Source organism: Vitis riparia, chromosome 18 (assembly GCF_004353265.1).
Source record: "Vitis riparia cultivar Riparia Gloire de Montpellier isolate 1030 chromosome 18, EGFV_Vit.rip_1.0, whole genome shotgun sequence".
NCBI classification, from domain to species: domain Eukaryota; kingdom Viridiplantae; phylum Streptophyta; class Magnoliopsida; order Vitales; family Vitaceae; genus Vitis; species Vitis riparia.
The window spans coordinates 7,628,310-7,651,093 of record NC_048448.1 but is presented as its reverse complement, the minus strand read 5'-3'; the positions used below and the strand labels follow the sequence as shown (position 1 = coordinate 7,651,093).

Below are 22,784 nucleotides of genomic sequence, written 5' to 3'. Positions count from 1 at the left end.
TTTCCTCACCATATTTAAGATACTTTCCTCAATGGCATTGAAACTTGAGAAAATGCAAAGGGATTTCCTTTGGTCAGGCATTAGGGAGCATAAGAGAGACCATCTCATTAGTTGAGCCTTAGTGTGTGTCTAACGTGGAAGGGGGAATAGGGTTTGGAAAGATTTCTTTAAGGAATCATACTCAAAAACGACTTTGGAGGTTTTCTAGCGAAAGTTTTACTCTTTGACGTCAGTTTATTCTAAGTGGCACATATACTAATGGGTGGGATGCCAATACTATAGTCAGGTGATCACATCTTTGCCCTTGGAAGGCCATTGCACATGTCTTTCAAGATTTTACCAAGTACACTCAATTAGTGGTGGGGGATGGGACGAGAATCCATTTTTGGAATTAACCTTTGTGATCTCAATTTCTCGGTTTATTCAAAATTGTCATAGTTAAAAACCTTACTATTTTATCAATTATTGGGTCTACTTATTCCTTCTCTTGGAATTTAAACTTTCGATGCAATCTTTCTAATTTTGAGATAAGAGATTTGGAAAAACTCTTGTCCTCTCTTTCTCGTTTGCATTTATTTCCATCCATTCCAGATGCAAGAGTTTGGTTTTTATCTTCTTTAGGTTTATTTACAATAAAGTTGTTTTTTTTAGTCTTGTCCAACCATGTTGATCCGGTTACATTATTCCTTACTGATCTTGTTTGGAAATCACAAGTCCAATTTAATTTCAAGTCTTTTGTTTAGTTATTGACACATAAGAAGTAAAACATCAATGATATGCTACAATTGATAAGATCCTACAAAACCCTAGTCTCAATATTTGTCTATTGTGTACAGAGAGTGGTGAATCGGTAGATAATTTTTTCTTACATTGTCCTTTGACTTTTGGGTTATGGCATAAACTATTCAGATTGACTCATTTGGACTGGGTTCCTCTTAAGAGTATGTGTGAAATGTAATGACCATCTCATATAAAGGGTTGGGAAGATCCATTAGAGACAAGGTTCTATGGTAAACTGCTTGTCTTGCTTAAATGTGAGTTTTATGGCAGGAAAAAAATGTTGAAGACTAGATAGGAGGACAAAAGCTTTTTTGTCTTGGGGAGGAGAGAATAATTCTAATCCAATTATGCTTGTCTCACATTAGTAGCTATTTTTTATCTCTTTCCAATATCTTAACATCAATAGCCTTAAAGATTGAGAATTGCAAAAGGATTTTCTTTGGTCAAGGACTATGGATGGTAAAAAAAATCATCTTATCAGTTGGGACATAGTGTGTAGGCCAAAGGAGTTAAGAAGTTTGGGGATTGTGAAGACTTCTATGAGAAATTGTGCTCTCTTAGGGAAGTGGCTCTGAAGGTTCCCTAGGGAAGTTATGACCTTTGACATTCTATTATTTTGAGCATTTATGAAGTATGATGGATGGGACGCCAACATTCTAGTTAGTCACATAGATGCCCTTGGAAAGCCATTACACAATTGTTTTTCAAGACTTCTCTTCATATACTCGCTTTATAGTGAGCGACAGGGAGAGATTTTTTTTCTAGGAAGATTTGTGGTGGAGAGATCAACCAATGTGTTCATAATTTTCAAGTGTTTAAAGAGTTAATAATCACAATGAAAAATCTCACTATATCAGGTGTCCTTGGTAATTCCTTTTCACCTTCTTGAAATCTTAACTTTCGTTGCAATCTCCTTACTATGGAAATTGAAAACCTTGAAAGACTCATGTCTTCACTCACTTTTGTGCACTTGTCTTCTTCTGCCGCAAATTCAAGAGCTTGGTTTTTATCCTTTTTAGGTTTGTTAAGAGAGAGAGAGAAGAAAACCTTGATTCTCATTCATTGTGTCTACTTACAATTGAGAAAATATATATATACAAGGCTAGGAGTCTTAACTACCATACATGTGACCTATATTAAAAAGGAAAGATTGCACACTATAAATTCATTATATTCAACACTCCCCCTCAAGCTGGAGCATATACGTCATATGCACCAAGCTTGTTACAAATGTATTTAATCCTAGGACCTCTGAGAGATTTAGTGAAGATGTCTGCTAGTTGATAATTTGAATTAACAAAACTTGTAACAACACATCCTGATGCGATCTTCTCTCTAATGAAGTGACAGTCAACTTCAATATGTTTGGTCATTTCATGAAAGATTGGATTGGATGCAATATGTAATGCGGCCTGGTTATCACAGATGAGTTTCATCTGTTCATCCTTTCCAAATCTCAACTCTCGAAGAAGATGTCTCAACCATATGAGTTCACATGTTGCCAAAGTCATAGCTCGATACTTAGCTTCAGCACTAGATCTGGCTACTACATCTTGTTTCTTACTCTTCCAAGATATTAGATTACCTCTAATAAAAACACAGTACCCTGAAGTGGAACGTCTATCTGTGGGTGAGCCAGCCCAATCTGCATCTGTGTAACCAACAACCTGAGTATGACCTCTGTTCTCGTACAACACACCTTAGCCTGGTGTACTTTTGATATATCGAAGAATGCGGATTACGGCATCCCAATGGCTATCACATGGTGACTGTAGGAATTGACTAACAACACTCACAGGAAAAGAAATGTCTGGACGAGTAATGGTGAGATAGTTCAATTTACCTACGAGCCGTCGATATCTCCCAGGGTCTCTTAAAGGCTCCCCCTGTCCTGGTACAAGTTTGACATTCGGATCCATAGGTGTGTCTATCGGTTTACAGTCTAACATACCAGTTTCTTCCAGGATGTCTAAAGCATACTTCCTTTGGGAAAGGATCACACCGGAACTGGATTGAGCTATCTCAATTCCCAAGAAATACTTGAGTTTTCCCAAGTCTTTGGTCTGAAGTGGGTAAAAAGATGTTGCTTTAGTTTCTGAATACCATCCTGATCACTGCCTGTAATGACGATGTCGTCCACATAAACAACCAGATAAATACACTGTCCCAAGGAGTTATGATGATAGAAAACTGAATGGTCTGCTGTACTACGAAGCATGCCAAACTCTTGAACAACATAACTAAAACGGCCAAACCATGCTCGAGGAGATTATTTCAAGCCATATAAAGAACGGCGTAACCTGCACACTAAACCAGACTCCCCCTGAGCAACAAAACCAGGAGGTTGCTCCATATAAACTTCCTCAGCAAGATCACCATGAAGGAAGACATTTTTAATATCCAACTGATAAAGAGGCCAAGAAAACATAGCAGCCATGGAGAGAAGTAAGCGGACAGAAGCAATCTTGGCAATAGGGGAGAATGTGTCACCATAATCAGAACCATAAACCTGAGTATAGCCTTTAGCAACTAAGCGGGCCTTAAGGCGATCAACCTGACCATCATGACCAACCTTAATTGCATAGACCCAATGACAGCCAACTGTAGATTTACCAGAGGGTAAAACAACAAGATCCCAAGTGCCATTAGAGTGCAGAGCATCCATTTCATCCACCATTGCTTGTCGTTAGCCTGGATGGGAAAGAGCTTCATGGGTGCTCTTTGGAAGAGAAACAGAGGATATAGCAGAAACAAAAGCAGAATAGGGTGAAGATAATCGATGATAACTCAAAAAATTGTAAATAGGATGAGGATTACGAGTAGAGCGAGTACCTTTCCGAATAGCAATGGGTAAATCATCGGGAGAAGGCAGAGCCGGGGCAGGAGAAGCCGAAGGGATAGGAAGTGAGTCAGTAGGTGCCTCAGCAAAAGGGAGAGGAGCAGCGACACGAGGGCGACGATGATAAACCTGAAGTGGTCGAGGAGACACAACATCAGATGGGGAGATAATGGGAAGGGGCAAGACTTTAGAAACAGGAAGAGACTCAGAAGTGGTGGAAAAGAATGGTGAGTCCTCAAAGAAAGTGACATCAGCGGAGATAAAGTATCGATGAGTCTCAAGGGAATAACAGCGATAACCCTTCTGAAGCCTGAAATATCCCAAGAAGAGGCACTTCATGGCTTTGGCGGAAAGCTTGTCCTGTCCAGGAGTGAGAATATGAACAAAACAAGTACAACCAAAGACACAAGGAGGAAGGAAATAAAGTGGTTGGTCAGGGAAGAGAAGGAAATGAGGAATCTGATCATGTAAAATAGAGGAGGACATACGATTAATTAAATAACAAGCGGTAAGAACAGCGTCCCCCCAAAAACGAAAAGGAACATTACTATGGAGGAGGATAGTACGAGCTGTCTCAACAAGATGTCGATTCTTGCGTTCAGCTACCCCATTTTGTTGAGGAGTATGAGCACAAGAAGACTGATGAAGAATCCCATTATGAGACATAAATGAAGTAAATGGAGCTGAAAAATATTCCCTGACATTATTACTGCGTAACACACGAATAGAAATATTGAACTAGGTCTGGATTTCAGCATAAAATTTTTGGAAAATAGATAATAACTTGGCTCGATTTTTCGTTAAAAATAACCAAGTACATCGAGAATAGTCATCAATGAAAGTGACAAAATACTGAAATCCTAAAGTAGACGCAGTCCGACAAGGACCCCAAACATTAGTATGGACAAGCTCAAAAGGAGACTTTGCCAGATTATTCAAACGCTTTGGGAACGAGATACGAGTATGTTTCCTAAGCTGACATGATTCACACGAAAGCGACGACAAAGTGGAAAAACGAGGGACCATCTTCTGGAACTTGGAGAGACTAGGGTGGCCCAAACGACTGTGAATGAGGAGAGGAGCATTAGTGGAAATGCAAACTGTAGGAGATGAATCCGAGGTGAGGTGATAGAGGCCTTGAGACTCACGTCCTATGCCAATCGTCTTCCCCGTACTCCGGTCCTGCAAGGTCACAAATTTATCAGAAAAGGGAATAGAGCAATTAAGAGTACGAGTGATTTTGCTGATGGAAATAAGATTAAAAGGACATTCAGGAGTATAAAGGACAGAAGTGAGAGGTAGAGAAGGCAGAGGAAAGGCCAAACCAATACCTTTAGCTACAGTTTGAGAACCATTAGCTAAGGTAACAGTAGGTAAATCAGAGGTAATAATAATAGAGGAGAAAAGATCCTTATTACCAGATAGGTGATCAGAAGCTCCAGAATCTAGAATCCAGGGTCCAAGAGAAGATGTGTGGATAAGGCAGGCAGAAGCATTGCCAGGGTGGGCAACAGAGGCAACAAAAGCCTGAGATGCGGAGGATCTCGGAGGCTGAGGTAGCTGAGAATCAGAGGACTGGGCCACATGGGCAGTGCGAGGAGGCCGTCCATGTAACTAATAGCAACGATTGCGAGTGTGGCCAAGTTTATTGCAATAGGTGCAATGAGGACGTTGGCCTCTACCTCGGTTACCACTGCGTCCTCCTCGAGAGGTAGTGTGAGAAACTAACACAGAAGAATCTGAAATGCTATCAGATGGCAAAGTCTGAGTGGACGAGATACGAAGGAGGCGAGCAAACACATCATCCAAGGACAGAACTGATGAACTACCAAGAATTTGATCGCGGACAGACTCAAGATCCGGACGGAGGCCAATAAGAGTAAGGACCATGAAGAACTTATCAAGCTGTGTTTGTTGAGCCCCAACATCAGGAGTAAGAGGCATCACAGTCAAGAACTCCTCCTTAAGAGAGGTAATCTGACCAATATAAGTAGATAGATCCAAGTCCTGTTGGCTGATATGGACAATAGCAGAAGCCACCTTTTAAAGACGTTGGATATCATTCGTGTATAATCCTTTGGCTTGAGTCCAAAATTTAAAACAAGTTTTGTAGGCCCGAAGATGAAGAAGGATCTTGGGATCAACGGATTGCCATAATACACTACATAATTGGGCATCTATCTTTCTCCACTGTACGCGCTCAACCTCAGGGATATCTGCCTCCTGTGTAACCAAGTGATCCTCATATCCTTGTCCCATAAACCAAAGTTCAACAGAGGCAGACCAAGAAAGATAATTTTCACTGCCAACCAATTTCTCCGAAGTAATCATAGGAGATCCAGATATGATAGAGGAAAAAATGGAAGTTTTAGTAGTCATATCCACTTATCTGGAGAATGAAGTATATTTGGATCGAAGAGAGCCCTAATACGGCTTCAGATGCGGCTGAAGAAGGAAAAACCGAAGAATCGCCCATGTGAGAGACCAAATGGAAAAGAAAAACAACCGTGGCACCACCGGAAAGGTAGAAGAACACTTCCCAAGACACGTGCAGGGATTGGGGTTGAGAAAAAATAGCTGGAGGACGTCGGAAAAACTGTTCGGAGGACCGGCGGAAGCAAAAGAACCCCAAAAGAGGCACGTGCAGGGCTCGGATGGCAGAAACAGGTATGAAGGGTGGCTAGTCGGCGTCAGGCGAGGCTAGAGGAGGAAGCGCGTCGCCGGAAAGTGGCTCACACGCCCTCACGCGCCGGCGGGTGAGATGCAGTCGCCGGCCGGAAAAACGCGTGTGACCGGCGCATGGGTGGTTTTCTGGTTCCGGTGCTTTGGGAAAAATTGGAGATCTCCTCCAGGCGCTCCTTGCGGTGTGGTCACCGGAAAAGTCGCCGGCGGTGAATGTTTTCTGACGACGATTCGACCGACCGGAAAGCTTTGGGGTCTGGGGAAGGTGACTGGAATGAAACACGGTCACAGGAAGGTTTCCCGGAATTGATGACACAGGGAAACTGGAAAGAATTAGGTTTTCTCCCTTGGCTTTGATACCATGTTAAGAGAGAGAGAGAGAAGAAAACCTTGATTCTCATTCATTGTGTCTACTTACAATTGAGAAAATATATATATATACAAGGCTAGGAGACCTAACTACCATACATGTGACCTATATTAAAAAGAAAAGATTGTACACTATAAATTCATTATATTCAACATACACTATAAATTCATTATATTCAACAAGGTTTATTTTCAGTAATTTTTTTTTTTTTTTTTACATTATTCATTTTATCAAAACCAATCCAGTTCTTTCGAACCAATTTTTTATAGAAATCAAAAGTCCTTTCAAAGGTCAAGGTCTTTGCTTGACTAGTGATACACAAGAAGGTAAACACCAACAACATGCTACAATTTATAAGACCTTATGAGTTTCTTAGTTCTCATTGGTGCATTTTATGCATGGGAAGTGGAGAATTAATCGACCATTTTTTTCTACATTGCCCTTTAACATTGGGGCTTCGGCACAAGCTCTTCAATCTAGCCAAGATGGATTAGGGTTTGCCCAAGAGTATATGTGATATGATGATTATCTCATTTCAGGGTTTAGAGAGTTCTATCATAGGCAAGACCCTTTAGCAAATCGCGTACTTCACTATGCTTTAGATTGTGTGGTAAGAGAGAAATGCTAGGATCTTTGAGGAAAAATAAAGAACAAAAGAGATGTTGTGTGATCTACTTCATTTCTATTCCTCCTTGTGGACCTCCTTTATCCATTGCCTTTAGAAGCATTTCACTCAATATTATTCAACTTAGGTGGTTTTTGGTTTGTTGTTCAAAGGTTATGGATAACAATGAGAGGAATTGAGTCTGGCTTTGAGAAGATTTGTCTATCCTTAAGCAGCCTTTGCCTTTGTGTATGGTTCTCCTTGTATAGTGGGGGTGTTTAGTTTTAGGTTGGTCAATATTATGTATTTTGTGGGGAGGACCTCTCATCCTCCTTTTGTACTTTTTTTTTAATTAATATATCTTTCATTTCTGATAAAAGAAAAAGAATTGAAAAGTCTTAGAATATTACCATACCCTTTTTTATATCCAATACCAATTTTTGATAATTAGTGTCAAACTACATTGGAATTGTAGTTTTTATCCTCAAAAATAAAAATGATAGTAATAAAAAGAAATATAATTGACAAGTTAATAATTATTTAAAAATGAGTTATTTTGAATTTCTTGTTCCTATTCATGGATGGAGATAATTTTTTCCTGGTTGAAGTCGGGAATTTCTAAATGCAGAGATTCTCTGTTTTTTTTTTCTTTTTTCTTTTTTCTTTTTTTCCCCTTCAATCAATGCTTAGAACCATGTGAAGATTATCCATGTCATGTATAATAGTTTTCTTTAATAAGCCCCTTTCAAATAATAACGTTTTAGTTGGTTGTTTTGTTACGTAATATTTACTGATCTTATTTCACTTCTCAGTGGCCAGTGACAATTCACTGCATGATTTTCTGGATAGCTTCCTACAATTTAGGAGTAGATGGTATGATTTCCCTCATCATGGAGTGAAAGGAATAGTTGCTGGGGTCATTGTTGGAGACTTTGAATTAAGCCGACGTGTCTTCATGGTCTTGTTTCGCATGTAAGTGTTGGTTTTAGCTTGTGTTACTTAGTCAAGTTTCTTCCCTGGGCTCATTGTTTTATCTTTGAATTCTTTTGGGTGCAGATCTTCCAATAGGGATCCTGATGCTCGGGCTGCTGACACCCTCAGTTCAAAGGATCATGCAGGTGTGTTGTCTCTACTTGTCACTGTAATTGTTGCTTATGTGGCTTTATTTCAGCATGCAAAGTGGGATTAGAGTGGCAAACTTTAAATAGTTTGAATAAAGCTTGTGCTGTATTGAGTTTTATGCATATTGTTACATGACTATCTCTATCTTATTCGTAAATACCATGTGTTTGAGCACTTGGTGTTGGACTCATTAAGCAGGCATTGGGTTCATTTAGAGAACTTGATTCACAAACCTTTATTTATGTCTTTCTGCTGCTACCCATATTCCACATTCTTACGACTATCTTGTACTAGTGTTTTCCAAATGAATACAGTTTTTATTTTTGGTAGTAAGATCATGAACATGTCAAAATTTACAAACATCTCTTGAACATGTCAAATTTTAAGTTGTAAATGGGTTCAAGTGTAGGTAGGTGTGCAAGCATTTAACTCATCCATCCCCAATCTTTAGGTCTGGTAAATGAGGACTCAAATATTGGGCATGGTGCCTGTGTGGGCATGTTGTGATAATGCTAATTTTCTATTCAGTGTTCATTGATAATGATTTTGTGTTTCTAAATGTGATAAGTGCTCAAAAGTGATTTGAGTATGCTTTTGGCATATTTTATTGTAATTTGTTCAAAATCTACCAGATAACATATCTTCATTTGATGCTTTCTTCAAAGGCATGAGGGGAGATAACCACATTGCTATACATGTGTGGTTGTCAAATAATTTTTCTGTTTACTTAAAATACCTTGAAAGGGCATTCCAAGTGGAGCTCAATGGTAGGGTCCTTATAACTGCCTCATTGTCAAGGTATTCACTGTTATCAAAAGAAAAAAGAGAAGCCTTTCAGGGTTTATTTATTTCTTTACTTGTCGTATAGTTGTTCACATCAAAGAAATAAAGTAGCATAGCATCTAATAAAAATATCCTATCATGAAAAATAGGACTCTTTATTTGTATATATTTGCTATTTTTCTGATACTGTTCAATAATTCCACATATAGTCCTTTTGCAGGAAAAGAGGCTGCTTGATTTACCCAGATTGTTAGATATATGTGCTATATATGGTTGTGAAAATGAAGATTTGACCAGATCACTGGTAAGCATTTACCTTCGAAAGTGCTTTATTTGTTAGCCTCTCCCTATAAGCCACCAATGCATCCATCACTTGCTACCTAATTTTTTATGCCACACATGTTTTAGTTCAAAGATTTTCTAAGCTTTAACTCTTTTGAGAATGTTACATTCCTGTCCTTTTTTCTTTTTGCTACCTTTGAGCAGAAATATGTGTCCAAAGCTTGTATAAGCTTTAATTTTTTTGGTTAAAGTGTAGGTTAATAGACTTAAAAAGATGGTGAGTAAAGTGGTTGGCCTCTAAGTTTCAGAATGGCTTTGTGCTATTGAGTTCGGTTATAAGGTGGGAAAATTGCCTTCCACTTACCTAGGAATGTCGTTGGGTGCCCTGTTTAAAAGTGTTGCAGCATGGGATGGAATAAAAGAAAGATTCAGAAAGAAATTGGCTATGTCGAAACATCAGTACATTTCAAAAGGGGGGAGGATGACTTTAGTGCGAAGTACCTTGTCCAATTTGCTGATTTATTTTATGTCTATTTTCCAGATACCTAGGGTGGTTAGAATCAGATTGGAGAAGATCCAAAGGGACTTCTTGTAGGGTGGTGGGGCTCTTGAGCAAAAACTGCACTTAGTAAGGTGACCAATTGTGTGTTTAGACAAAAGAAGAGGAGGGTTGGGGGTTAAGAGTCTTGGAGCTTTCAATAGGGCTCTCCTTGGCAAATGGGTATGGCGCTTTGCAAATGAAAGAAAGGCCCTTTGGAACCAAGTGATTAGAGGGAAATATGGGGAGGAAAGAGGAGGGTGGAGATCTTGTGAGACTAGGGAGGCCTATGGAGTTGGGTTGTGGAAGGCAATAAGTAAAATGGGAAATCTAGTAACCCCTTCTTTTGGCTTTGTGGTGGGTGATGGTAAGAAGGTGAGGTTTTGGAAAGACAAATGGTGTGAAACCGTCCCTTTGTGCGAGACTTTTCCTTCATTATATGCTTTAGCTTCTTACAAAGAGGCTTGGGTAAATGAAGTTTGGACAGCCGAGGGGGAAAGGGGGGGAAGTTGGAATCCTTGTTTCAATATACCTTTCAATGATTGGGAGATGGAAGAAGTGGAAAGGTTGTTTTGTCGCTTGGAGGGGAAGAAGGTTAGGGTGGATGAGGAGTATAGGGTGAAGTAGATGAATCAAAGGATGGGGTTTTCTCGGTAAAATCCTTGTATAGGACTATGCAGCCGGGGTCTCTTGCTTCTTTCCCTTCGAAGATTATTTGGAACTCTTGTGTGCAGCCCAAATTCAGTTTTTTTGCGTGTGAGGCTTCTTGGGGGAGAGTTCTAACCTTGGATCATTTGCAAAAAAGAGGTTGGGTGATGGCAAATAGATGTTTTTTATGTCATACGTGTGAGGAGTCAATTGATCACCATCTCATTCATTGTGTAAAAACAAGGGAAGTGTGGATGTTGCTCCTTTCTTTTTTTGGAGTTTCTTGTGTTTTTCCTCTTTCGGTGAAGGAAACCCTTTTAGGATGGAGGGGCTCTTTTTTGGGAAAGAAGAGGAAGGTGGCGTGGCAATTGGGACCGTTATATTTGTTTTGGGTTATATGGAAGGCTAGAAATTCAATTGCTTTTGAGGATTGCGGGCTGTCCATTCAAAAGCTGAAAGTTTCTTTTGTGTATTTACTGTGGTCGGAAACCAAATTGTGGATAAAAGATGGTCCTTCGACCTTAATAGATTTTATAGAGTGGGTGTGTATGCGTTAAGGAGATAATTTTTTGTTTTTTCCTTGTTGTTTGGGCCTTGTTGTAAGGGGGTAAGTTCCTTTATACTGTAATTCTGTGGGTCGCTATTTTAGCGCCTCTTTGCAATAAAATTATACACTTATTGATAAAAAAAAAAAAGTTTCAGAATGGCTTTGTGGAGCAACAATTGCAAGGTGTTGTGAGAAGGCTTATGATCATGTAAATTGAGAGTTTTTGTTTTCGGTTTTAGACAAAATGGGGCTTAGGTAGAAGCGGCAATCAATTGGATTACATGGTGCATATTGTTCTATTTGTTTGTGCTAGCCATGGAAGCGCTCAGTTGCCTCCTTCGGAGGGCTGGGGAGGGTGGTTATCTGTTTGGCTTCAATGTGAATGGTAGACATGGTGAGGGAATGGAGGTTTCTCATTTGTTGTTTGTTGGTGATTTTTTGGTTTTTAACAATGTTTTTAGAACTGAACCAATTGTTGAACCAGAAAAGTTACCGGTTCATGGTTAACTGATCAGACCGACAGTCGAACCGCGATCGAATCGGTGACGTTATAAATATGTAATTTATAAATTATTAAAATTTAAAATAATTATAGAAATAAAAATAATAATTTATATATTATTTAAAAATTAAAATTTTATTTGAAAATCAGAAAATTAGTTTCAAATAAAAATTTTTAAATTCATTTTTAAATAAGAAATTTATTTTAAAATCAGAAATTTATTTAAAATTGTAATGTTTTCATTAATTTAAATTAAAATCATAAGTTTTAATTGTCATGAAATAAAAAAATTATAAATATAAAAGAAAATAAATAATAATGAGATGAGGTAAAAAATAATTAAAAAATAAAAATCTGGAAGAAGAGAGGAGAGGAAAAGGCAAAAAAGGGTTCCAACGGGGTTGTGGGGGTGACTTTGCAAAGGGGGGTGGGGGTCCTGCTGGCAAGAAACGACGACAGTAGGAAAAAAAAATGTTGAACCGGACGGTTCGAAGGAAATCGTCCGGTTCATCCAATTCGCAGGTCGGACCACCGGTTTAACCAGTCCAATTCTGGTTCAATCACTTTCCGGCCCAATTGACCGAATTAGACCAAAATCGTGATAGGCTAGCGGTTGGACCAGTCGGTCCGGTCCGATTTTTAGATCCATGGTTTTTAGTCTAACCACCTAAACTCAAATGACCTATTTAAGTTGGTTACTTATGTGGTTTGAGGCCATTTTAGGCTTGAAAATAAATTTAATGGCAAGTTGATTCCAGTTGGGAGGGTGGAAAACTTGGAGGAGTTGGCTTCTATACTAAGTTGGAAGATGGAAGATCTTCTGACCCTTTATTTGGATCTTCCTTTTGGTGCCATTTCCCACTCTCTGACGGTTTAGGGTGGGGTGGAAGAGAGGTTTTGCAAAAGATTGACGATGTAAAAAATTCAATATATTTCCAAAGAGGGGAGTCACACTGATCTGGAACACTTTGTCTAGCTTGCCCATCTACTTTATGTTGTTATTTCAAATGCTGAGGAAAGTGAGGTTGAGGTTAGAATAGATACAAAGGGATTTCCTTTAGGGTGGAGGGAATTTAGAGAGATAGTCTCATTTAATGAAGTGGCCTACTGTTTGCTCAGAACAAGACTCTTCTTAGCAAGTGGATTTAGTTGTTTACAATGGAAATGAGGCTTTCTAGAAGGAAATTATAAGGGGCAAATATGGGGAAGTTGAAAAAGGGGGTTTGGGTGGGGGTGGTGTACTAAGGAAGTTAGAGATAGGTATGAGGTCGGGTTATGGAAAGCCATTAGGAAATTATGGGCAATTGTTAACAGTAAAGTCTCCGTTTTAGTGGGCAATAGAAGGGTAAAGTTTTAGAAGGATAAGTGGTGTGGTGATGAGCCATTATCTGTTTCTGTCCCCTACTTATTTACTTTAGCTAGCTCAAAGGAGGCATGGGTGGCGGATTTGTGGAACCAATCTAATGTTAGTGGTTGTTGGACTCCTAGCTTCTCTAGGCATCTAAACCATTGGGAGATTGAGATTATGGAGTGGTTTCCATCAAGGCTTCAAGATAAGGTTGTGTATGGGGGAGGAGAAGATAAGGTGATCTAGTTGAAGACAAAGAACGGTTCTTTCTCTATGAAGTCCCTTTACACTTTCTTAAAGCCTAGGAGTTCAGCCCTTTTCCCAAAAAAAGTTGTTTGGAACTCTTGGTTTCCATCTAAGGCGAGTTTCTTTGATTGGGAGGCGTCATGGGATAAAACTCTGACTTTAGATCAACTCTAAAGGAGAGAGGGGTCCCTAGCTAACCGATGCTTCCTTTGTCATATCTAGAAAGAGTCGATTGACCACATTCTGCTACATTGTAGCATGGCAAGGGTTTTGTGACAACTTTTGTTCTCTCTTTGGAGTATTTTGAGTGTTATTTTCCTCAATAAAAGAGACCCTATTAGGTTGTTGGTTTTTTGTTGGAAGGAAATGGGAGAAAGTGTGGGGAATAGCTCATTTATGCTTTTTTTGAACAATTTGAAAGGAGAGAAATAGAAGATCATTTGAAAACAAGGAGCTCTTTGTCCAAAGACTGAAAAGCTTGTTCCTTTGTAACTTGTTATCTTGGACCAAGTTGTACATGGCTGAAGGCTTGATGTCCTTGTGTGACTTTATTGATTTATTGGGTTCTCACTAAGGAAGGAGTCATTTTTTTTGTTTTCCCTTCCCCTATTTTTTGGCCATCTTTTGGTGACCATTATATACGTCTTGTGTACTTTGATGCACTCTTTTTGACGCTTTTATAATGTATTATTTTTTACCTATCAAAAAAAAAATTGTTTGCTCCTTGATAATTCTCCATTTGAGAACAAGTGGAGAACTTTAGAAACTATATGAAACCTAATTTATTTCTATTCTTCTTTTTGGGCATTTTGTACCATTGTTTTTAAAGACATTCCTCCCAGTGTTATTCAACTTGATTGGAACTCGCTGTGTAGAACAAAAGGGTGTGGGTAGTAAGGAGAGGAACATTGGTTAGGGCTTTATAGGTTGGAGATGAGATGAACCTTATGGAGTGCCAAGTTGCTTTTTGTATATTCCCATGTGTTGTAGAGGTCTCCCCAGTATAGTGGAGGTTTCACTCTTATACTTTTTTATTAGTTTTTGTATTTTTGGGGGGATTCCTCATCCTTTTTTTGTACTTGTTACCATATTTAATGCTTATTTTGTTTCTGATAAAAAATAAATAAAAAATTCTGCTAGTTTTTCTAGGATTTGTTATCCAATTAAGTTAGACCTTCCAAGTTCTTAGCCTTTTTGGATAATCAAGATATTTATGGGCTTTGGGAAATGGATGTTTGAATTGCCCTGCTGTATTTCCATCCTTCTGAATGCAGTTTTTTTTTTTCTTTTAAACTTGGCTACAGATATTTGGATGCATAAGAATGTGTCAATGGAGTACTGCAGTCCTGAGAAACTGCTTCTTCTGTTCTGTGCAGTATTTACTTTAGGTTCTAGTCAACTCAAAAATCATGTTGTGCATTGCTTTTCTATTTTTCCTGTAGTGTATCATAAGTTTTAAGACAATATTAATTTTTAATAGGCAATAAGAGAAGGTAATATACAACAATATATAGCCAATTTTATTAAAAACAGTAGAGCTGTTTAAGCTAAATATAGATTTTCTATTTTTATGTAAACATTAAAAATGGTTTTCATGACATCAATTTAAGAAAATATAATATTTCATAAATCAATCATAAAATAGGAAAATATATTTATACATGTATACTGCAAAATGAAATATAAGACAGTAATTTTTTTTTCTTTTTTGAGGTATGATTCCTGGGACACCTATATTTCCTTGTTTTTTTGTTCCGAGTTAGGATATTCTCGGTTTATCATCGTCGAGTGAGTGCCTCTTGCGAATAAGGGGCACGAACGCTTTCTTTTTTCTTGTTTGTAATTTTGCTAGTTATTCTTTCTTTCTTTAAGAGAAAAAAAAGTATAAGTATATATAATGAAGATGAAAAATTGACATTATTACCAATATATTTGTTAAAATATTGGTATTTTAGGTTTGCCTTATGTGAAGAAAGGGATACAAGGAAATTTGCAAAGTATCTCGATATATCATTGAAATTTCCTTAAAATGTTGATATCACCAATAGCATTGCATGTGTCAAAATGTCGCAATGTTTCCTAATATTTTAGTGATATTTCTGGAAAATATGGACACCTCTCTTTTATTGTTTCTTCCTCCACAAATGTTATATGAAATTTGAATTACTATGTCGCAAACCAAAACCTTCCTTGAAATTCAAAACTCTAAGCATTCAAGTCTTGAGTTAAATGGGTGTGGAAGCAAAAGTATGAGCCAATAAGAAGAGAATGCTAGAAGAAAGCAAGTATAAAAAAACTAGGAAACTTTCCTATACATTTCTCAACTCCTTAGAATAGTTACAATAGGTTACTGGTTTTCCCATTGGGAAGGATCTCCATTTTCATACATTGTCCATGTGGGATTCAAATAAGCACACACATCCAAGCATGTCCAAACTACTTTAAAGTCTAAACACCTCTAAGCATTTCAAAAGTTTCTACAAGCTCCTTCAAGCATCTCAACATTGGTTAAAGCATCTCCAAGTATCTCTAAGGATGAAAATAACAGTTTCGATGGATATATCGGTAATTTGATTTTATAGATATATCAAGATATATCAATGGATATTTTGAGATAAAATATCGATAAAATGAAAATTGATCAAAATTTATAGAAATGTTGGAAAAATTTTTGACAAATATATAATTAAAATCAACGTTTACAATAGTTATATATATATATATATATATATATATATATATATATATATATATATATATAATAACATTGAAGCGCAGTTGGTTCGATGGTAGGGGCCAAACATTTCATTCGCAAGATCCAGATTCAATTCTTGCATGCAGAGGGGTATTTATTTTTCATGGCTTTAAGAAACAGATCCTACATAGAAAGTGGGAAACAAAAAAATGTCCTATTTAATCAAGTAGTTGCCTGCATCTTACAACATGAAAGCATGGGTTGAGTGTATAGGGTGAGGCAAGTTAGGGTGCCCTTTGGGCTAGGCCCGCATTTTGGCATTTAAAAATGGGAAAGGGTTAGTTGTGCTAATGTGGCACCCAAAAAATTGGCGATAAATCCAAAATATCGACATTTCATGATAAATCGGCGATAAGCAAGGAAAAATTTTGAAATTTCGCCCACTCGTCATAACCACCCTTATTATTGTGTCAAAGTGGATTGATAGACGACATTTCCATGAAATATCGCTGATATTTTGAGTTACTTTCGTTCTTGCTCTAAGCAATGTTGAAGTGTTAAAGAATAGCTTAAAACAACTTTTGAAATGCTTTTGGGCATACTTAGATGTGCATATCCAAATCTCACATCAGAATGGAAATCCCCCCCAATACCTATAAATAGGCCTCATAACCTATTGTAACAACCTCAAAGAGTTGAGAAATGTCTTGTATAGTAAAGCTTCCTAGTGTTATTTAAACATTCTCTTCTTCCTATTGACTCTTAATTTTGATTGACTTGGATTCTCAGAGTTTTGAGATGCCTAGGAGCCACATGGATTTTTCAAGAAAGTCTTGGTTTGTGACCAATTAAGTCAAGGTTACAAATAGGTTAATAACTAGGAAAGAAAGGATGTTAACAAACATATCTAGCTTCAAGATGGGTGAAGTAGCTCTTAGGAAGCAACATCCTTGTAGAAAATTTAGCACTATCAAAGGAAGGAAGAGGGAAATGTTGGAAGATGCCCTTCAAGCCATGAAGGCATGCGTCATCAAAGTGGAAGTAGCATTGACAACCTAGGGAAGAAACTTTAGGAACTCAAGGGTATGCTCAAGTTAGCCATGATTTGGCGCATGAGGTATGCGAAGAATTGTTTACCTTTAAAGTTAAGATGCTAGAGATGTTTACTAATTTTGAGATTCGTCGTGAGGAGCTTTCCCAAGACATGTTTATTCACAAAAAAACCATGGCTAGAGGAGTTGTCACTACCTAATTGGAAGCATACAAGGTGGAAGTGCTCAAGTCCCATGTCTTAAATGACAAAAAGTATGCCAAGGAGCTTAACAACTACTTATGGCATAAGCAATGCTCCTTCAAGTTTTGGAGTAGCTTTTAAGGTAATCAAGGACCGAATTATCGGGATATGTCAGCGATATTTCGCCGATAAATCAAGTGTCGGTCCACCTCAACACGAGAAGTGGCACTGAAATGTTGACCCTTGAAATTTCGGAAATTTCGCCTTTTTTTCATCGAGTTATCGGCAATATATCAATTTTATAGCGATATTTCGTGATTATTGCCAATTTTCCGGCACTGCCACCTTTCCCGCCATGTCACAACCTTCTCCCAAAGCTACAAAACATGGGCTAACGTGCGTAGTGCTAGGCAGCCCTATTCCTTTTGCCTATACAGCCTAGCTAGTGTCTCACGATGTGATAAGTCCAAGGACACCTTCTCTATAAATAGGGGATTTTTATCCCTAAAGTTTTTGATGTGGGATTGATTTGGAATTACGATTTAAAAAACAAGCAATTGAAATAGACACTATTGAAGGACTCAAGCTTGGGCCCTTAGGCTTAAAGTGGATGGCTTGTTCCGTTTGACCAAATCTTTGTATGTGATACATGCGCACATGATTATACATTAATATTATAACATTTTTTATAAATTATATATATTATAAATTGCAAATATCTTTTATATATTATATTATAAATAAATTAATTTTAATTATCTTATTATATATTTTGTATACTAATTAAATACAAAATAAATATAAATTTATAAATAAAATTATTAATATTTTTAAATAAAAAAATACTTATCTATATATCATTTATTCTTTTAAATCTTTTTTTTGATAGGCAAAGGCACATTAGAATGTTATATTAATATGAACAAGCGTCCAACGGCCAACCCGAAGCATACAGAAGATATACAAGAGGCGTCTATAGGCAAAAACAAAAGAGAGAGAGAGAGGAACAAATATATATATATATATATATATATATATATATATAGATATTATTAATATGTTTAAATCTTTCAATATATTCAAACTAAATATATTATTATTTTAATATTAATATGTTTTCAAATTCATATATTATTACCTAATATTACAAATTTATTGCGTGTATATATATATATATATATATCAAATTTCTTTAATAAAACAATTTCAATGTGTGTATTATTACTTATTTTATCATTTATTGAAGTTTTTATGAGTTTTAATCCATTTTCCTCTTATCGATATTTTGTGTCAAAAAATCCAAAACACCTAGGATCCCAAATCTGCTCCAAACACCTCCAAGTGCCTCAAGGTTTTAGAATGTTCTAGAGCTACTTGAACTCTTAAAGAATGGCAAAATAATAAATCCATGCAAAATTAGGTGCAAACTCCGACAAGGAGAAATTTTAACAATATTTGTGTGTAGCATGTTCATAGATGCATATAGAATAATGCAAACTCCACCTCATGATACAAATATGATTCAAATCAAGATGGCATCTCATCGTCATCAATTACCGTCAAACTATGTAGGTCATCATTTTAGTATTAAATGTAATGTGTTTTCAAATATTGAAATTTAATGAAATAAAATTTGTATCTTCACGTTAATATTCAGTATTTACTTTCAAAATTATATTTGTTATTAGTGCATATTATATTGTTGATCAAAGCTCATCAAGGTGCCCAATTGGGTAGGGTCAATGTCAAGACGTGTGGTAGAGGCACACAGTTTTAGATTTGATTGCTACCGCTGGTTGAATGCCCTGGATACCCAGTTTGGTGGGCACTGTCAGCACCCTGAGGCTTAGGTCCTCATGGAGAGTTCAAAGGACTTATTTTATTATGCAAATTTTATGATGGACTTATTTTATGGGTTATAAAGTCCATCATAAAATTTGCATAATAAACTTTATAACCCATATATGTATGTGTGTAAATAGTTATCAGCCTCACATTCTATCGTTTAAATAAAATATTCGAGTAATACTTTTCTAATATTCTTTGGAACAACACTTATGCTTAAGTTTCAATCTTCCATACATGCCTTTGCAACATACGCGCAATGTTCCATGTGTGAGCATTCTCTCATTTCCCTCCTTTTTGTTATTCATTTCTAATCTTAAATATCTTTTTTCTTGGGAATCAACAAGATGCAATACTTACTGATGGTGCATTTTGATTTACATGAAAAATATATGACACTGTTTTTATCCTAACAGGTATCATGCATCAAGAGTTTTGGACAGCTATTCTTTGGATTAGATTTGATTTTAAGTTGAAATATTGATGTTGAATAATAGGGAATAGGCATTAAGAAGGTTATCCAGTGATAGGGAAGAGATCGACTCCCATAACTCTTAATTTATGCTTTCTCTGTCTCATGTGATATTGTTTTCCAGGTTGTGAATGCTTTGAAAGCACAGCCTTGGATCCATGATAATTTAATTGCAGTGATGTCTCATTTCTTGAGCATTGTCCACACAATGCACCAACGTTGCAGCTCATCTTTGGAGGTATTCTTTTGAAATAAGCTAAGCTACAACTTAATGACTTGTTTGTTTGGAAGATACATTCTGATCTATAGGAGTGGCTATACCTTGTTTATACTGGATTATCTTTGAATGTTAAGATTTAACTTGCTGTATCATTTGGCTCATGCTGTATCGTGTATGTACACTTTACGTGTTAAATTAATAACTATTGCTTGATATAAGTTTCCTAGGGGCTCATCAGCATTCTATATTCTTGAAGAGTTTCTAAGGAGATCCTTAATACTGTTTGCCCATTTGCATTGAGTATGTTGGTTCTGTGCAAATGTTCTTTTTTTATTAGGCACATGTCTGCACATTCACACCCAGACACAGGGTGCCTCCCAAAAAGTAGGCAAAACCAGGTACATAGGCAAACCATCAGCTTCTTTTTTTTTTTTTTGTTTCCTATCAAAAAAAAAAAAAAAAAATCTCTTGGTTGAAATTCCAGGATGGCCTGAGGAGAAAGGAGGCACAACCCAGGTACACAAGAATATCAGTCTTTTTCTTTACTAACTTATCCCTTTTAATTCTCTTGGTTGAAATTTCAGAGCAGAGATCTTGAATAATTTAGATTTTAGTTTGAGAGTTCATGAACCAAGTGATAAAATAAAATGGTATGTTTTCCTATAAGAATTATTCAGGGTGCAAACTGATATAATTATGCATCATTGGGTCATATGATCAGACTGGTCATAAATAATCATGTGGGTGGTTCTCGTTGATTTAGGAGGAATTTCGTAACTTGATTGACCTGATTTTCATATTACCTCTTACAACCACTGTGGTGTTTCATATGATTAACCTGTGTTGCGGAAATGTATGACTCCAGTCCTGCCCTCTGTATCTTTCATTAAAAAATAAATAAATAAAAGAACTTGAATTCACCTGTCAATAAATAAAGAAATAAAAGTGGAAAAAAAAATTGATAATTTCAATGTAGCATCGTCCATGGTTGTACTAATCCTCATGTTTTTCTGCTTTCTATTTAACTTTCTTCATATAGCTTTACAGTATAAGGATCTGTAAACTTCCACAAATCATTCATACCAGTTGATTCTCCCTGAGTTTGTATTCAGGCTCTTTTTTCTTCTGGAGGCTATGAAGACCAGGGATCTATCCAACTTTATTCAGATTTTTTAGAGGTGAGCTACTATCACATGATTTTATCAGGAAAATATAGGAGCACCCATGCTTCCCTCTTTTCTTTAAAACCCTTTCTTTTTGTTGTATTTGGAATCATTTACTCGAAAAAATGAACAATAAAATAGTGGCCTCAAGTTGTAATGCTTGTATCAAAACATGTTTCTTGGAATGTTAAGACAAAATTGTTGATACAATTTCTAGCCAATCTTTTTTTTTTTTTAATTTTTTTTTATCAAAAATAAATATTTTATTACTATGAAATAAAGAAACACAAAGAAGGATAATAAATCCTTTCCCCAAACACAACATTTTACATAATCTAATCAGAAGGAAGAAAAACTACCTATTCCGAGATATTGATGAAATATACAACTAAAACTGGTTTCAACCATGAATCAAAACCTAGGGATTGGAAAATCTCCTAGAAAAAAGATTGACTTATTAAATCCCCATTTTGCTAACTTACTCGTAACATGATTAGTTGTTTGAGGTATCTGGCAGAAGGAACACCCTAATATAAAGCAATATAAAAAATTTGGCTCAATCACCCATCAAATCTTCATGAGCCTCTCTCCTTATTTACCCAAGATAGGACCATTATAGCATCCACCTCATTAGAAGGTTGGAGAGAACGTCAACTTTAGCTTGCTTTAAGCCTTCTAGCAAAGGCAAATATGTCAGCCACAGCAGCTAGATCCTCTGCAGCATTTTTAGAGAACGCTCTTACTAATGTTCCATGAGCATTCCTCCAATTTCTAATTGTTTCAAGTTATCCAAAGAGCGCTCATCAAAATTCAACTTGATGCAGTCATTGGAGATAGCATCCATATGAGGAGTATCTCCTCAACCAACCTAGCAGATCTGCATACTCGGTTCTCATTTAGCAATATAATGCTCAAAAGGGTGCTCACAAATCTTGCACTAGGTGATGCTCAAAGAGAGAGGAGAAATGGATTAAATCCCATATTACCTCCGAAGTAAATCCTCACATTCCTCTCCTGCCATATGGTCCAAATTAATGTGAGATTAACAATGTATCATGGTCAGCGTCTCCATCATCTCCATCACATTCCTGGTTGGAAACCAATCAATTTCAGTGACTCCAAACAACCTATGTCATAATGCCAATACTGTTGGGCAATGCAAAAGAAGATTATCCACTAGTTCCTCTCTTCTCTTACACATGACACACCATTACTATGTAAGAGTTTTGTGAGGTCTCCACTTCTGCAGCATATTATTGGTATTAACCTTCATATTTCCACCATGCAAAGGTTTTGATTCTGATTGGGGCTTTAGATTTCCAAATGAACTTTTCAGGAGGAAAGGATCTCGGATTAGTAGAAACAGAGAGGGTTTTGAAGAATGAACTGATTGAGAACAGACCAAAGAATATTTTTCTGTAGGCTAAACTGTGCTTTGTTTTGAAAAGTTTCCTCAAAACAAATTTCCACTCAACATGAAAGTTAAAATATGTCTTTTAATTAGTTTCCCTTCTGAGACATGAATTTTGTGCCAGGAATATATTTTCTATGTGACAAATGGGATCCTAGGCATTCTTTCCTGCTACTTTTATGTGGCATTAAAGCGGATCATACTTGCATGTCACTATTAATAGATAATTCTGTTTTCTTCTGCAGGTAATGGACTTCATTAATGATGCCATTGTTTCCTTGGATGCATTTGTTCATGCATACAAACCTGCAGCAGTGTTCTTCTCTTGCCCTGTTGAGATGAGGTGCTTTCTTACCACCAAGATTTAAGTTCATTATGTCTCAATATAAAAGGCTGTAATGCCATCTAGTAAGAGCCTGTGGATTCATGTTAGACAGGCTGTGGAGCTTGTGT

At 36.8% G+C, this 22,784-nt stretch overlaps 1 protein-coding gene across 1 annotated transcript in view; it reads left to right on the top strand.

Annotated features, from left to right (window-relative positions):
• Window positions 1-22,784, top strand: part of LOC117907379 — a 44,335-nt gene that overhangs the window by 18,486 nt on the left and 3,065 nt on the right. The window contains exons 11-16 of the mRNA XM_034820902.1: window positions 8,088-8,247; window positions 8,332-8,393; window positions 9,390-9,484; window positions 19,662-19,775; window positions 20,870-20,935; window positions 22,577-22,674. Of these exons, the coding sequence (XP_034676793.1) occupies window positions 8,088-8,247; window positions 8,332-8,393; window positions 9,390-9,484; window positions 19,662-19,775; window positions 20,870-20,935; window positions 22,577-22,674 (595 nt within the window). The remainder of the gene's footprint in view (window positions 1-8,087; window positions 8,248-8,331; window positions 8,394-9,389; window positions 9,485-19,661; window positions 19,776-20,869; window positions 20,936-22,576; window positions 22,675-22,784) is intronic.